The 16461-nt window shown below is 44.1% G+C and overlaps 1 protein-coding gene across 1 annotated transcript in view; it reads left to right on the top strand.

The window, feature by feature from the left end:
* Positions 1 to 16461, top strand: part of LOC146862305 (bifunctional heparan sulfate N-deacetylase/N-sulfotransferase 3) — a 534449-nt gene that overhangs the window by 493141 nt on the left and 24847 nt on the right. Inside the window, exon 13 of the mRNA XM_085641499.1 lies at positions 11933 to 12035. Coding sequence (XP_085497625.1) covers positions 11933 to 12035 — 103 coding nt within the window. The remainder of the gene's footprint in view (positions 1 to 11932; positions 12036 to 16461) is intronic.

Raw genomic sequence — 16461 nt, 5'->3', positions numbered from 1 at the left:
GATGCAGCGGTGGTCGGTCCAGGGGAGTTCGGTGGTGTGGCTGAAGGAGACGTGGGAGCTTGAGGAGAAGACGTGGTCGAGCGTGTGGCCGGCGGAGTGGGTAGGTGATGTGACGAGTTGCTTCAGTCTGAGGTTGGCGAGGTTATCGATCAGGGTGGTGGAGTTGCTGTCGTTGTTGTTCTCAAGATGAAAGTTCAGGTCTCCAAGGAGGATGTAGTCGGTGGAGGTCAGGGTGTGCATGCTGATGAAGTCAGCGATGGAGTCGCTGAACTGGGGTCGGGGTCCGGGGGGTCTGTAGACGAGGATGCCTCTGAGGGTGGAGTTGGGGTCTATGTGGATCTGGAAATGCATGTGTTAGGCGGCGCTGAGAGTGTCGTCGGTGCTGGTCGAGACCCTGATGCTGTTCTTGTGGACGATGGCGATTCCTCCCCTGACTCCGTTGGGGCGGTCTCTGCGGGTGATCTTGTAGCCGTCTGGGATGGCAATGGCGATGTCGGGTGTGGAGGAGTTGTTCATCCAGGTCTCTGTCAGGAAGGCGACGTCCGCGGATGAAGTGTCGAGCAGGTCCCAGAGCTCGACGGCATGTTTGCGTGCGGAGCAGGTGTTCAGTAGGATGCATCGGAGGTGATTGTGGTCTTTCTTGGTGGGTGGTTCGGCGGCTCTGAGGCTGGTGTAGCTGCAGTTCCGGCAGGTGAAGGGACCCTGTGTGCATTTCAGGGTGGCTTTGAAGCAGGTGTGGGTCCGTCCAGAGTTGAGAGCGTGGAGTGTGCTGGCATCGTAGCGGCGGCTGTCGTCGTAGTGGGCGCAGGGACCAGGGGTTCTGGTGCTGGGCGCGGTCCAGGCGCGGACGGGCGCAGGCGGGCTTGCCTTGGGTGCGCCTTCGGCGCGCCAGCGGCGCGGCCGCCATATATGGGGAGGTGGGAGGGAGGAGCAGCTGGGAGGCGGGAGGCAGGGCAGGGGCAGCGAATGGGCGGTCAGGGGGGCGGGGCGCAGGGGACGCAGCGGCTGGAGCAGGAGTTGTGAGGGGCGACGAAGGGAACAGAAGGCAAAAGCGGGCACAGGATTACGGGGCAACGAAGGGAGCAGAAGGCAAAAGCGGGCACAGAATTACGGGGCAGCGAAGGGAACAGAAGGCAAAAACGGGCACAGAATTACGGCGCAACAAAGGGAACAGAAGGCAAACGAGGGCACAGAATTACGGGGCAATGAAGGGAACAGAAGGCAAAAACGGGCACAAAATTACGGGGCAATGAAGAGAACAGAAGGCAAAAACGGGCAGAGAAACACGGGGACAGCGAGGGGAACTGAAGGAAAAGAGGGCATAGACCAGGTACAGGCACCGGGGGAAGACAGACAACAGCAGTCACAGACACCAAATAACAATAAAGGCAATGCAATAAGATACAGATGGTGATACAAACCTGGCAGCAGGGGCGCACAGGCGGTGCTGTGCGGAGGGGGAGCGACCTACCTAGCAGGGTCAAGGGTCGCTCCCAACGTCCGCAACTCTGAAACCATGGTACTAAATCCTTTGCGTTTTCTTTCCTCTGGTAGAAGTGACCTAACAGCTAAACCTTTGCAAGCACTCCCACACCCCTCCTCTAAGGGTTAAAAGACACTGGGACCGAGGTGACAAGACTACCCCCTCCCCATCCCATTATAGCCTCATGGTATGACCTGGCAGGGGAAGGGGGGTCTAGAAAAGCTCACGGCTGATGCTAGTACTCCAGGGGGGCTTAGGTGAGAATGCCCCCGTCCCCGGCGAGGCCGCTGCATACTCCCACCCTCTCCATTCCCACCATGGCCTGAAAGTGATGACCCAGCGGGGGATTGACACTGCTTCTGGGCCGGGACGTCCCCACGAGGCACGTGGCCGAGGTGAGCATGCCCTAAGGGCCAGAACAACACTAAGGCCCCCAGCCTCAGTGTGACAGCATGGCAGGAGAGGGCCCATGATACTGACGACACTTTACAGTGGTCTGACAGGGACCGGGGAAGACATTAGGTTTCTGTGGGCTGGCTTACAGATTCCCTAAAAACCAGCCCACAGATGACCCTGAGGCACTGGTCTAGGGTGACCAGAATTTTAATGCTAAAAACCGGGACATTTCCCAAAAATAGAAGGACTACAATTTTACTTCAACCCAGCGCACAAAATGACAGTGCTCCTTAGCAGAGAATTACAGAAGAGGCAGTAAGGACATACATAAAGTGCAATTTTTAGAGCCAGTAGCAGGCCTGTTTAATTAAATTGCTTTCTTATAAAAGCTGCTAACTATCCCTGCTTTGCAAAACATAAAAAGATACCTCCCACTGTTTTCAGCCGACCCTCTCTAATCCGGGACGCCGGGTCACCCTACACTGGCCCAGAGCCTGACTGCCCACCTTTCCAATCCGACCCTTCCTGTGTTTACCCCGTGCAAGGCAGAGAGGTGCGCACTGTCCTTAACAGTGGCATCCCCGTCCTGATTAATCTTCCCATGCGGTAAACGACAAAACACATACACTATGGTAAAAGTCTGGGTCCAAGCGATCACTTCTGGCTTAAAGTTCTACAAGTAGGTCAAACATCACTTACGGATAATTTCTTTTAGTGTTGTTGCAGCGCATGCGCTGTAAACATTTTCTGTACTCTTACTCTACTCACTACTCTAACCGTACTGGGCCCTTTATGATTAGACAATCTGCAGCATTTCCATTGACCACTGAGGCAATGATCCTCTAATGCATCTTTCTCCGCCGTTTGGAGGTGTGGAAATTAGGGTGACCAAGCACCCTGTTAGCTCTCCAATAAGAACCATAAGTTGACAGCTAACTTACAAATTTGAAATCAGGTTTAAGTATGTCACTCTCAAAAACATGCTGTAGAAATAAAGAACTGCAATAGGTAAACCTCCTTAAGAAGTAAAATCAGACTAGAATTATGCAAACCCGAAGTTCTGCTATGGCCACACAGAATAAAAAAAGCAGAACTTGATATTGCGTAAAAGCTTGCAAATTCTCCCTACAACGCGTTTAAAACATTGGAAAATAGCATACTTTCAATGGAAGAACCAACAAGACTCAATGATAGACCCAGGCAGATATTACATTAATTTGGTTATTGTATTGGAGATTCAAGGTTCATGGTAATAAGCAGTATTTAAAGTAATCAGGGTAAAATGATCAGAGCTTGCAATATAATGGCAAACATTTAGGTCAAGCTAAAAAAGAATGAATATTGCATACATCAGATTACAGAGTTTCAGAGTTCCACTACCATCAAAGGCATAAGGATAGTTCATTTATCTAACAGCTCACAATACTAAAGAAAAATGGAAAGGTACAGCCCCCCTCCCCACTTGAAATTTGTGCAAAACTGTGGACTTTTGTTGGATAAAGGAGCAGCTGAGGTTCCTTTCTGGCCCGATGCTCATTTCACAGATATTAAACTCAAACAGGAAGCACTTACAAATATAAACATAACAGGTGCCCCAATTGAAGCTCCACTTCTGTAAAGGAAAAATGATCCTATCTTCCTGTGCTTGATGGAAGGCAAAGTAAGAGTGTATTCTCGGCAAGTCCACATTCAAAAATGATCTGAAATCCTTTGTAGAGCTGAAAGCATAGTTGATCAGAGGTAATCTGTAGTGACTGTGATGGGTGGGTTCTTCTTGGCCTTTCCTGGTGAGAGCAGAGTCCATGGTTCTTCCTCTGCAAATGTGAACATCACTTGAAGCTCGGTCCGTTTGGTCCTGCCCACATACCTTAATAGTATGCACAGGTATTTCTGCCTTTTGCCAGGATGATGGACAGCTTAACAAGAGGTTCCCAGGGTGCTTCCCGTCAATTTTGGTGATGCGTTTTTGATGCAGAGGAATATAAGGACATCTCCACCAAACAGATAAGCACTTACTTCATATAGTTAAGAGGAAGGACCCTTGTTTGGTGGAGATTTACCTCTTTGTCTTCTCTATTGGAAGATTCATTATATCACAGATTTCTGGATAAAGACGCGCGAGAAACAATCACATTGCCAAAATTCACACAAGGTCACTGGAGACATTTCCTTGTGGTCCATTAAGCAGCTGCAGTGTAGAATACAGACTAGACATTACCCAATAAGGTAGCACTTACTAATTAACCAGCAGAAAGAACTGCAGTTGAGTAGACATTTTGTGCAGAATTGTGGAATCTTGTTAAATAAACCGGCAGGTGAAGTTCCTTTCTGGTCCTAAAGCTCATTTCTCAGGAATTAAACCTCAACAAGAGAAACTTGCAAAAAATAAACATAGCAGGTGCCCCAGTTGGAGTTTCACTTCTGTAAAGGACAAATGATCCTAGCTTCCTGAGCTTGGCGAAGGCAAAGCAAGTGTGCTTTCTTGCCAGTTTCACATTGAAAAACTCCTTAGTGAAGGTGAATGCATTGTTGATCTATCAGAGCGCAATCTGTAATGACTGTGACAAGTGGGGTTTTTCTTGGCTTCTCCTGATGAGATTAGAGTAAATGGTCCCCCCTTTAAATGACTAAGAGTATGCAGTTGCTTTCTGTATCTTGCTTCCAAGGTTCTCCAAAGGCTTGTGTGTGCTTGCCTCCTGTTACGAGGTCTCAAAGCCATCAAAGACTTCACCTGCCAGTGCCTGGGCTCTACTGCTGAGAGTCCTGACCTGCCAAGTGGAGCCAAATCCAGTTGGAAATGCAACCTGGTGAGCTTACAGAGAAAATCCATGCATCGACTCCCATGTGCCTGTTTATCGACACATCGCTGCAAACAATTACTGCATAACCGCTGGCTGCCCCGAAGCATGGTTCCCGCTTGACACATTGACCACAGCTTTCTCCACAGGCCCCAGCTCGCCATTGCAGCACATCAGAAGAATTGCCGCAGTGTGAGTCTCAAGCCCTGTGTCGATGACGTTTGTGACACCACTCCAAAGCTGCGGCTGCTTCGCAGCTGAGGAATCGACACAGTGCCTGCTTTGCGGCTGTGAAATAGACACAACACCTGCATCGCCACTGTCGCATCATCACAGCACATCTGGATTTTCAACGTACGTCCCTGGGTGCAGATTCTTCATTGACACTGCATAGTAGTAAGGAACCGAGGCTGCATATCCAGAAGCCGGCGTATCACCTCCCCTGCCAGGAAGCAACTGACACATCACCTCCACTGCCAGTAAGGAACCGAAGCATCACCTCCCCTGCCTAGCAGTAAGGAACTCACGCATTACCTCCCCCGACAGTAAGAAACCAATGCATCACCTCCACTGTGTAGTAAGGAACCAACTCATTGATTTCTTTTCCGGCACCTCATCTCCCCTGCGCCTTGCACCGTCTTTGATTTTTGACGCATCTAAGGTACTTTGTGCTGAAGCAAATGCATCCATTGATTTCTTTGGACTAAACTTGCCTAATCTTTTTTAATTGATATTTGGCTGGTAAATGTTGGATTTTTGTCATTTTGGTCTTGTTATATTCAGACAAATATTGGCTATTCTTCTAAACTGGTGTGGACTCCTTTTGTGGTGTTTTCACTGTGTTACTGTGTGTGTGTATGTGTAAAAATACGTTGCCTCTGAGATAAGCCTGACTGCTCGTGCCAAGCTACCAAGGGGATGACCAGGGGTTATTTTATTTAGGCATGTGCTTCTCCTACCATGACTAGAGTGAGTGCCCCTACTTGGACAGGGTGCAAACCACTGCCAACTACAGACCCAATTTCTAACAAGAACCTACCCTGGACCTTGCTGGTGGCTTCTATTGAAGTGAGTCCTGACCCCACGTGCTGTTCCTGAGATTCTGCAACACGTAGCTGGGGTTATACTGTACTCCTCCTGTCCAAATTGCAAAATCTGGGACTTAGTAGCTTTTGGCCAACTTTTCTTCTGAAGAACCAGCAGTAAAACAGGTCCACCATTGAGCCGAAGCCACCGATGTTGAATCGCTGGCCGAATCTAGCTTCCTGGTATGCCCTGCTAAAGGAGATTTGACCTAAATAAAAGTTTCTAAGTCCAAAAATAGAGGGCTTTACCATGAGCGATACCTAGCCAAAGCTGATCAACATCGCAAACTTCCTGGGCACAGATGCCAGACTTCGCCCACTCTGAAATTTCTCACTTTCATCGATGATTGCCTCAGGACCCCCCTTTTCAGAAACCCCCCATTGTCGAACCCCGAATGGGATCCAGCTTGTCCTGCTAACAACTTGTTAGCAACCACTTTTTGTCCTAAAAAATGTCAACGTCTCAAGGTAACATTTTGACTGTCACTTACATGGGCCTCTTATGCGATCCACGATGGATATTGGTTGGCCTCAAACCTACCTTTTTCCCAATTTAGCATGGCCAGTTGCCCACGGTTGGGGCTTTGTGCTTTTCGGCAGTAAAACTTTATTCCAATTTAACTAATAAAAATGGCCAGTCCCCCTTATTGGATTTTTTAAATTTTGGTTTCATTTGGTTTGTGAAAAAACATTCTCTATTTTAATAAATTGGAGTGGGATTTTTATTGTGTTGTGTTTTTGACTTGTTAACTGTTTTAGTACTTCTAAATGCTTTACATGCTTTCCTAAATTAAGGCTGTCTGCTCTGTGCCATAGCTGCCAGGGGTTGATCTCAGGTTTAAATGATGGTGGCCTTTACTAGACCTAAGAAAAAAAGTTATACTTTTACATGTAGTGGGCTATATCCCCCACAACTAACAATCCACTTTGTCAAAAGGAGAAAATGTCAAATAAATTCTTTCCACAGGAGAGGGTTGGTGTTGTAGTTGAAGGTCAGGGTATTCATGGAAGAGTTATTCATAGAAAATAATGGAGCCATTCAGGTAGGAGGTAAGTTCTTTATTTCATATTGAGACCTTAGGTTGCTGTCACAGCCTCATGTATCCAACTAGGGCTCCAATCCCCCCAGCTCACAAACACCAACATACTTTTCATCAGCCCATTCTCACAGCATCCACACTCAGCATTCTAGAACATGCCCACTCAACCAATAAATACACAAACACAACACGTCACTACATCGTCATCTTTACGTCCACACAGGACAAACCAGGTATGCCATAACACCACAGTTGCTCAGAATGGTGAAAGGAGATCATATTGAGGTTGTGACAGACAGTTAGAATGCCTTTAATTTAGAGCACTGATGAACATTGGAGCCAGTTTGACTGTGACACCCTTGAAAGGTTCGAAAGGTAGAAGCCGAAACCAAAGCTGAGCATAGCTAGTGGCTGGATAGAATGTGTCCTGTGAAGGTGATTCTTCACATATCGGATTAAGTATGACAAGAAAAAAAGAGGTAATAGAACACATAACTGAGCAAATTAGTTACCAGACCACAGAGGACATGAAGCTGATCTAATTTTTGATGACTATCAGCTATTTTTGCGAATAGCTGCGTCCAGGGCAAATAGGGTAAGTAGTGCATCAAAATGATGCTCCTTCCTAAATTATTATACTCACTTCAAGCCATTTACTAGTTTGGAATTGAAGGAGGATAATGTTTGGTCAGAAGTTAGGCAATGGTGGGTAAATCCATTGGGCCCCTCATTCTTCTTCATTGGAATTAGCATGCAGGAAATTCAATATTTCAAATTGCAGTTTTCCCAGGAACAGTATTACCACCCAATTCAGAATAACAGCTGCCCTGCCCAATTTGTGTTCCCGCTCTCAATTTCTGCATATTTCCCTTCTTTCATGCCTCTTTTCCTATGCTAATTCCCCCATATATGATCTGGAGGCACATGTAAGGGGAATCAAGAATGCAGTTAATTTGCACAAATTAAAATCAGGCACAAAGGTCCACATTGGATGAAGGGCCTATGCCTGTGAGTCAAGCCTATGCTTCAATCTCCTCAATTAGCAACTGGGGGCATATTTACATGAAAACGGCGCAGTGCGGTGCCGCAAGTAATTTTGCTGCATCTAGTTGCATTATTTTCAAAATGCAGGGATGCACTGTATTAAAAAGAATACGGCGCATCCCTGTGCTCACCCCTGCGCCAGTGCTACAAAAGCTGCCTAGCGCCAACACAGGCGCACTGCACCATGGTGAAAGGGAGTCTGCGTTGCAGGGATGATTGTGTTTGCAAAGGAAGGGACACCTTCCTGCACAAAAGCAATCATTAATGGCGTTTTGCTCCTTCTATGTGTGCTGCCTAATGCAGCATACATAGAAAGAGCAAAAAATGAGGAGAAATAAAAGTTTTTCTCCTTGTTGCGCCAAATTAACGCCTCCCTTTGAAAGGCATTAGTTTTTGGTGCTGTCTCAGTTTTACAGATCTTTGTAAATCTGGAGCAGTGTCAAAATGCCATGGGTGTTTGCTGGGAGCTCCTATAGCAATACCCATTGCACGTCCCTTTGCCAGAGAGATCTGCGTTGTAGAGGGCCATAATTACAAGGCTGTATTAAGCCACGCACAGTGGCTTAGCCCAGCCTTGTAAATATGTGCTAGCATAGAGCACCACCAGAGCATCAAAAAAGTGATGCTCCGGTGGCGCTAGGGGCTTGTAAATATGCCCCTGGGTTTTAATTATCACTGTCACTTACCAATCCTTGTAATGATGCTGGAAATCCCTGGACCATGCTACAGAAATTGTGCATTTGTTCAAATATCTGACAACTACACTTTGCCCTATTTTTTGTGTGCAATTGTTGAATGACCAACATATTTTTCAAATTTTTCTACAGTCCATTCCGTGGAAAGGTTTTTACACTAGGGCAACAACTGAGTAGATCGATTGTGTAATTGTTGCCAAATATATATAACTAATTTATGGCCTGTAAATCCATTTACCTGTGCAGTTCAGTGGTTAATAAGCAAGCTATGAAACATGGTTCTAACTTATTTTGCACTATTTCTTATACGTCTTTTATAAAACTGGGCAACCAGGATTTTTTTTTTAATTGAGGGGGGTTACTTGCATTTGAAAATTTGAAAAAATTATCTTATTTTATTATTACTCTGCTTCACCTATATTTTTACCAAACACAAAACTTGTTTGGAGGATATATTCTTTTCTTCATTTCCTATCACACAAGTTGCATCGAAGTTCAATATGGTTGTGTCCCTTTTTTTAATCAATGAAAAGTTTCCCTCATATGACCCCAGTTCTTAAGCAAAGTGTCGAAATTCAGAATTAAACGGAGGCTTCTTTTGCCATTTTACAGACATGCTAATTGGAATAGGGTATGTCTGCAGTCCGTGCTCACTTTGAAAATCTGGATATATGTTTTCATTTCCATTCTAGCTTTTCAATTTTAGAGGTGAGTTATACTCTTCACTTTCATTTTAGACTTGACATTGACCCCCTTCTTCCACTCCTGTTTGGTATACTTTAAGCTAGGTTGCAGTGGCTGGGATTAATTCAAGCATTTCATCCTCACTTTTTGTATACTTTAGTGTGTCACCCTAAGTGGGAGGGTATTCCCAGAAGTGGGTCCTGTGCAGTCTGCGTCACTGGAACCAGCTGTACTTGGCTGATGAGCCATAAGTAGGGCGAAACTGGTCCAGGGTTGCTTGTGTTCCGGTTCAGGGAGGTCCTAGCCTGGCAATTGGGCTGTTCACACTGGAGCAGGGTCAAGACTGATTTGCACATTTTGCTGGGTCCAAACTGGGGTGGCGTAGTGTGCAAAGTAACAATGGGCTAGGATGCACCCCTGAGTAATTACCAGTGGCTTAGATTAATTCAAGAATTCCATCCATCTTTTTTTTCTAAACTTTATTACAATGCCAGCACAGGTGCTATTAATGATTTTCTACAGGGGTACAAACTCGAAACAGTCATAAAGAAGATGGATACCTCACAATAACATGGAAGGAATGCTACGAAATTGTAGGACTTCTCTGAGATTTTTAAATTTTGCAAAAGTTTACTTTTAGTGTTTTTTTATCATAAAAATCTAAACTTCGCAAATTCTCAGAGTACTCAACTTTGGGTAACCCACCACAGAAAATTGGATTAAACATGGCCCCTAAATAATGTAAGAACTTTCTCTCTGAACCAAGCACCATAGAAGTATGTTCCACCACATGATAAATATTAATGGAAAAACAAATAGACTGGATAGGATTATTTGTTCCACTGCTTAATACAAAAAGCAAAGACTACAGATATTTAGAGTTGACTCTTCATAGAAAGATGTAATGTGTCTGCAATAGTTTCAAATGTATCCAAGAATTCAATGGATAATTTGTTTTTAGCAGCAGGTTCTATTCAGCGGACTTAAAAACAATGTCTCCGGCGAATTTAACTCTTATTTGAGCACAAAATCAAGTACATCCGTTTACAGCTGCACGAGCTTGAAATGCATCCTGAACTACAAGAATAAGTGATATGTTAGCTGGGAATTGTTACACCGAGACACGCTTCAATTGGTTACTTCAATTGCATTTCTTCAGAAAGGATGCTGACTGCAGCAGTAAAAAGAAAGCATCAGGATTTAGCACTAACCTAAGAATTTTCCACCCAACTCAAATTCAGACCCTCTGTATTTCCCTTCTTCCTGAACATGCTTTTGCTGACAAGCTCCCCGCTGGGCTAAACCAACCGTTTTGGTCTTTTCCATAAGAATCATTTTTATAGAAACGCTGAATTATTCATAGTACCGCAAGCGAATGTGGGAAGCGCATGCATCTGGGTCGGTAAAGGTTTTTGTCAAAGCAGTAAATAGACCTATAAATATCTATACAGTGTTGTCAAATATCATGTCATTTGCAGGCCTGTCAACCTTGAAAAGGTTTACATTGTGTGAGAGAAGAGGTGGGGGGCCCGTGGGCAGAGAGGCTGGGAGGGAATTAGCCCATCAGTGTCTAAAGAGTCAACGAGGGGTGAGGTCCTGGGGAGCAGTGAGTGGCTTGTGAGTCTGCAGCTGAAAAGCCCTGGAGGGTGAATTGACGGCTGACACTTGGGGGCCATTGTGGATTGAGCAGCTTCTCCACCCTCACCAAATTGCCCAAATAAATACTTTTGGAGCTGCATACCATGTCCTGGGGTAGATGCAAACCCTGTAAGGAGTTTTATTGTGGTGCAGAGCATCTGCAAATAAATAGGAGACATATTATAATTAGGAGTTTCTAGCCCAACTTCGTTTTACTGTGGAAGAGAGCTTGTATTATGTGACACATGGTAGAAAATGCATGCATGTTATTTGTGACCATGTAGGTCCAAATTCCTGATCAGGAACTGCAAACAGGGAAGGACGGGGCTGAGCTCAGAGTTTCAGCCGGATCCAGGTACATAAGAAAGCAGCAATCTCTACTATTGTCAAATGGTTCTCTCTCCAATGGCCGCGCCACCTTTGTGGTATGTTGGGGTCCTAGGAGGCCCTCATCTCTCAAACTTACAGTTACATTTCCACTGATTAGTTAAGGATGAGAATGCTAATGTAAACTCCACCGCTCAAGCACTTTAGGATATGTGGGGTTTGTGATCTACAGAGTAGACAGTGTATAGTTCTGTTACCTTCCTGCATCCCTGTGCCTATTCAGGATTCCTCGGGAAAGGGCAGGTATGTGTGCCAGGTTTGCATTTGGGGCTAGATGCATGGGCGCAAGACAATTTTAGGCATGCATCACATTTTATGTGTGTGCATATTCTCTTTGAGAATTAGCAATTGCACAAATTGTGCTTGTTCTAGTCAGAGTAAAAAAGATCTTTGTGAATTGGGCTCACAATGTCAGTGCACATCCGTCGGTCTGTAAATCTCTCATTTATTCTGTCGTTTCGCTTTTGTCACTGTTAGGGACCTGTAAAAATAACAAAATGTGAAAAACTGTCAACACAGCAAGAACACGATCAATTAATGGAAGGGAGTATATTTCAACTTGGGTTTAACTTTGAAGTAAACATGAACATGTAAATGTATGTCCAGGTTTTGTTCTTGAGAATCATATAGAAGGTGGCTCTTAGAACAGTTTGTTCACATAAAGTGTTTTTGGATGTTTCAGGTTCGATTCTCATAAAGGATTCTGGTGCCAACTCCTGGAAGAAGGGAAAACAAAATGTCTTGGAAGAAGCAAAGGTAGACGATACCCACCAATGGACCTAGAGGTGAGATGGTATTTTTAGAGATGCAGTAAAAATGTGTAAATAAAATTATTACTAAACAGCTACGATTATAAAGCATATATTTTAAATGTATAATCAATTAGCACATTGCCAACAATGTTAGTAGTCAGCAAATTGTTAGGGAATGTGACCTGAAAATCAGAGTTTAGGTTGATGGAACAAAACCTAAATAAAACCGGGAAATATGTGATTTCGTGATATTGTCTTCACAGCAAATTAATAAACATAACTTATCACTGACAAAGCACTCACATAAAGGTAGTATGTTACTTGTACACTCAACTTATCAGTCAGAGTAATATTCCCAACAATCTTATTTTTTTCATTTGGCGTTAACACACCAGAATAATCGACAGAAAAGGACCGCACAACTCAACGCTGTCACTGCATCCTGCTACATACCCTGACAATGTTGAGGAAGATCTTGAGATAGCTCCCAAACAACACTAGAAAAACCGTCACTCACTCCCTTGTCACCAGCAGAACTGGACTGTGGAAACACCCTCCACGCCAGGACCACCAAGCAATTTACTATACAAACCATTCAGAACTCAGCAGCCAGGCTGATCCTCAATCTTCTATACAGAACTCACACCACACCACACTCATTAAACTTGCATATAATTTCAATATTATATTATTATGTTGTGGCAGCAGCATAAAATGTGTGCCATGATATAAATACAAAATGTATGATTCAACTAAAAGTTTAATTTTTAGGGTTTTTTTCAGGTTTTTATTTAGGACATACACTGAAAAAAAGCAAATTAGGATGTTTGACGATTAGACGTTGATCATCAGCTAAACAAGCACATTTTGTGCCACAAGCTTTGTTGGCACTCGAGTACAAGCTTAATGAGAAAACCCTAGGAGGAAGCATAGGAGTAACATTTTTGAGGGGGTAGCTTTTAGCAGACACATTAAATGTTGGCGCTACCTGCAAAGCTGAGGGAGGCACAGTGAATCCCGACATGCGACAGTGAAAAGGCATTGGCTTAAAACAGGAAACTGCAACAATTACAAGGTGATGGATGGAATGCTTGAATTAATCTCAGCCACTGGAAATTACTCTAGGCCACATTCCATTCCATCCTTTTCACCCAATATACCACTCAAGACAAAGAGGCACCATATGCAAAAGGAACTGCTGAAGTGCAGAGCAAGTTTGTTTTCTGAAGGCAATGCATGGATGAGAATTATAGGTGTGATGACAGACTTTTCTTACTAGATATAACATACACTCAGGCATTTTAATGGATGTGAAAGTATGCACCCAAAAAATCATGGGGAAAATGGTTAAAATGAAATACCCGTGGGGTGTAATCCAAGGTTTGATAACCAATTTATCAAAACTATGGCTGAAGGTTCTTGAACCAAAGAAGCCAATGACTGCAGGAGACTAAATCAAAGCCATTTAGAGTTTGTATAGAATGCAATAGATATGCCAAGAATGGCACAAGTGCCACTGCATGGCAAACAGAAAAATCAGTCAATCACCTGTTATCTTAGGCTCCAATATTATTCTAATGACTCTAGGTGTTTGGCCACCTGTGTAGTCGCAGGCAGATATCAAATTGTTTTTGACAGTCTGTTTTACACGCATGCTTATTAACTTTTTTCTGCTCTGTGTTGTCATTGGACCTCTTGGTCAGTGCATTAGCACATGGTAATCTCCAGCACAGTAAGAGAGAATGTTTCCAATGATCTTATATCTGGTAGGAAAATTAACTTAGTCTTATGCATAAAGCTTGTCCAAGTTACGATTTACAAAACATCCTATCTTAATACAATACCATTTTACTAAGTAGTGCTCTCTGTGTGCAAATATAAGTAAGCTAAGGGGAACAAGCTGTCATTGGCCACCTCTTTCACCTCCAGGGAGTGCTCTAGGCTCTGCAACAGGCAGGCCAGACTATCAAGGCCAGTAAGTGCCAGATAGGACAGGAGTGTGTGGGGTACTTGGGACACTTGGTGTGCAGTTGTAAGGTGCAGCCCTTCCAGGCCAAGATAGAGACTATCATGGCCTGAGACCCCCACAAACGCCAGACTGAGGTCTGAGCATTCTTGTTCCTCACTGAGTACTTCAGGAGGTTTATGAATGGATATGGCACCATTATAGCCCCCTTGACAGAGCTGACTTTCTAAGAAGCAGCCCAGAAATGTGATTTGGACAAAGGCATGCCAAAAAGCATTTGACTCCCAGAAGCAGGCCATTTGCACAGCCCATGTGCTCAGGGCCCCTAACTTCTCCCAGAGTTTATTGTTCAAACAGATGCCTCAGGACATGGCATAAGGGCAGTTGTATCACAGCTAAATCAAGAGGGCCTAGGTAGCCTTCATTTCCAGGAGGTTACTCCCTAGGGAACAGAGGTGGAGTGCTATAGAAAGAGAAGGTTTTGCTGTCTTTTGGGCACTGAAGAACTTGAGGCAATACCTGTTTGCCACTCCTGATTCAGAATGACCAGAGGCTCCTCAGGTGGTTCATGCAAATGAGGGGTGAGAATCTAAAACTGCTGAGGTGGTCCATTTCCCTACAAGGTATGGACTACAGGGTGGAACACAGATCAGGGATAGACCACACCAATGCCAATGTTCTATCCAGGTTCTTCCGCCTTAATGATGAGTTTTCCCTAGAGGTTGGGTAGATCTCCCCACTTTCAGCTGAAGGGGGGGTATGTGTTAGACCTGTCATTTTTAGGGTGGTCTAACTCCAAACCTTTGGCCTGCTTACCTCCTCTTTTTGCTGTATCTTTTTGTTGGCCCTAGGACTCTGAGCACTTTGCCACTGCTGACGAGTACTAAGGTGCATGTGCTTCTCCCCTATATATGATGTCTCAATGTATACATGTTTGACATATTTAGTTTCCTTATAAGTCCATTGTAAAATGGTATACCTATTCCAAGGGCCTTTAATCTAAATGCTACTAATGGGTCTGCATTGGCTTGTGCCACCCACCCAAGCAGCCTTTCAAAACTGTAATTGCACGGCCTGTGTGTGCAGTTCACTGTCACTTCAACTTGGCATTTAAAACCACTTGTCAAAGCCTTAAACTACCATTTTATTACATGTAAATCCCTGCTAAGGTAGGTCCTGGGTAGCTCTAAGAGCAGGGTGCTTTGTAACTAAAAGGTAGGACATGTACTTTTTAGTTTGGCATGTCCTGGAAGTGACAAACTGCTAAATAATTTCGGATTAAAAAGCAGTAGCTGCATCATCTTTTATATTCTTGGAATTGTAATGAAAAATCCTTTTTAATGGTACAGTTGGATTTTACATTCCTATTTGAGAAATGCACTTTTAGAAAGCAGGCATGTTTCTGCTCGTACTGCTCTGTGTATCTTGCAACCTGTCTCCAATACACGTCTGAGGTAGGTGACGAAGAACTCATCTGTATTCATCTGCATTCTAATAGCAGTTCCTGGGCAGGAAGAGAGGGGGGAGCTGACACTTACACCTGAATAGGTGTTTCTTAACTCACTTATCTTCTGACCTTTCCACTTTCACATCAAACACATTATTTCACTTCACTTAAAAGTGCTCCCACGTATCTGTAGGTCATATCACGCCCAGTTCCGCAGTGGAGCGGGAAGAACCCTATAATGAAGCATGCCACCAAGGTACCTTTTGGTGGGTGAGGGTTATTGTAGAACACATATTGTTTCTCCCATGCTAGAAACCGAATGGTTCTCCTGGGTTTAGTCACTGTTTGTAAGGATAGCACGGTTCTTTGGAATTGAGAGTGGACTCCCTTTGTTTTTTCATTACATGTAGAGGAGGCCAAGTCCACGACTTATTATACCTCTTCACTCCCTTCTTTGTTTTTTGGCACCTGCATATCGTAGTAAGGATTCCAATTTACATTTGTTTTTTATAAGAGTAAGGTTTTGCAAGAAAATTGTCTGTGACATAAAAACCAAATATATAGCAGCTAGAAAGCAAAAGACACACGAATGAGGCATTCATGAAGATTGTGTGAGATATATGTGGCCTAACTTACTAGCAAAAGACCCACAAATTCCTGACGGAATGCACAACAAATCAAAACATTTGCCTCGGTCAAGAGATCTGGGTTAAATCTATCATTCTGTTGCTCACCATGCCACCCCAGTTTAGACCCAGCCATATGCAAATCAGTCTTGACCCTGTGCCTCATGGGAACAGTCTAGCCTGAACTGCAAGGCCAGGTCTTCCTTGGACCGGAAAACAGGTTAGTCACCGCTTTATCCCCACAAACTAGTAGAGTGGGTGAGCGATCCAGATAGGGGGATATTTTGAAAGATTTATGCTTGAAAATGTTTGTCACTGCTCAAAAATAATTTATTAAAGTTATTTCTTCATTTAACATTGAGCTGTTATATTAAATGTGAAAGGGATTGGCAGTATGAATTTTACTAGGTAAACAGTGGC

Source organism: Triturus cristatus, chromosome 2_2, assembly GCF_964204655.1.
Source record: "Triturus cristatus chromosome 2_2, aTriCri1.1, whole genome shotgun sequence".
Lineage (NCBI taxonomy): Eukaryota > Metazoa > Chordata > Amphibia > Caudata > Salamandridae > Triturus > Triturus cristatus.
Note: the sequence above shows the minus strand (reverse complement) of the source record. Positions and strands in the feature narration are given on the sequence as shown.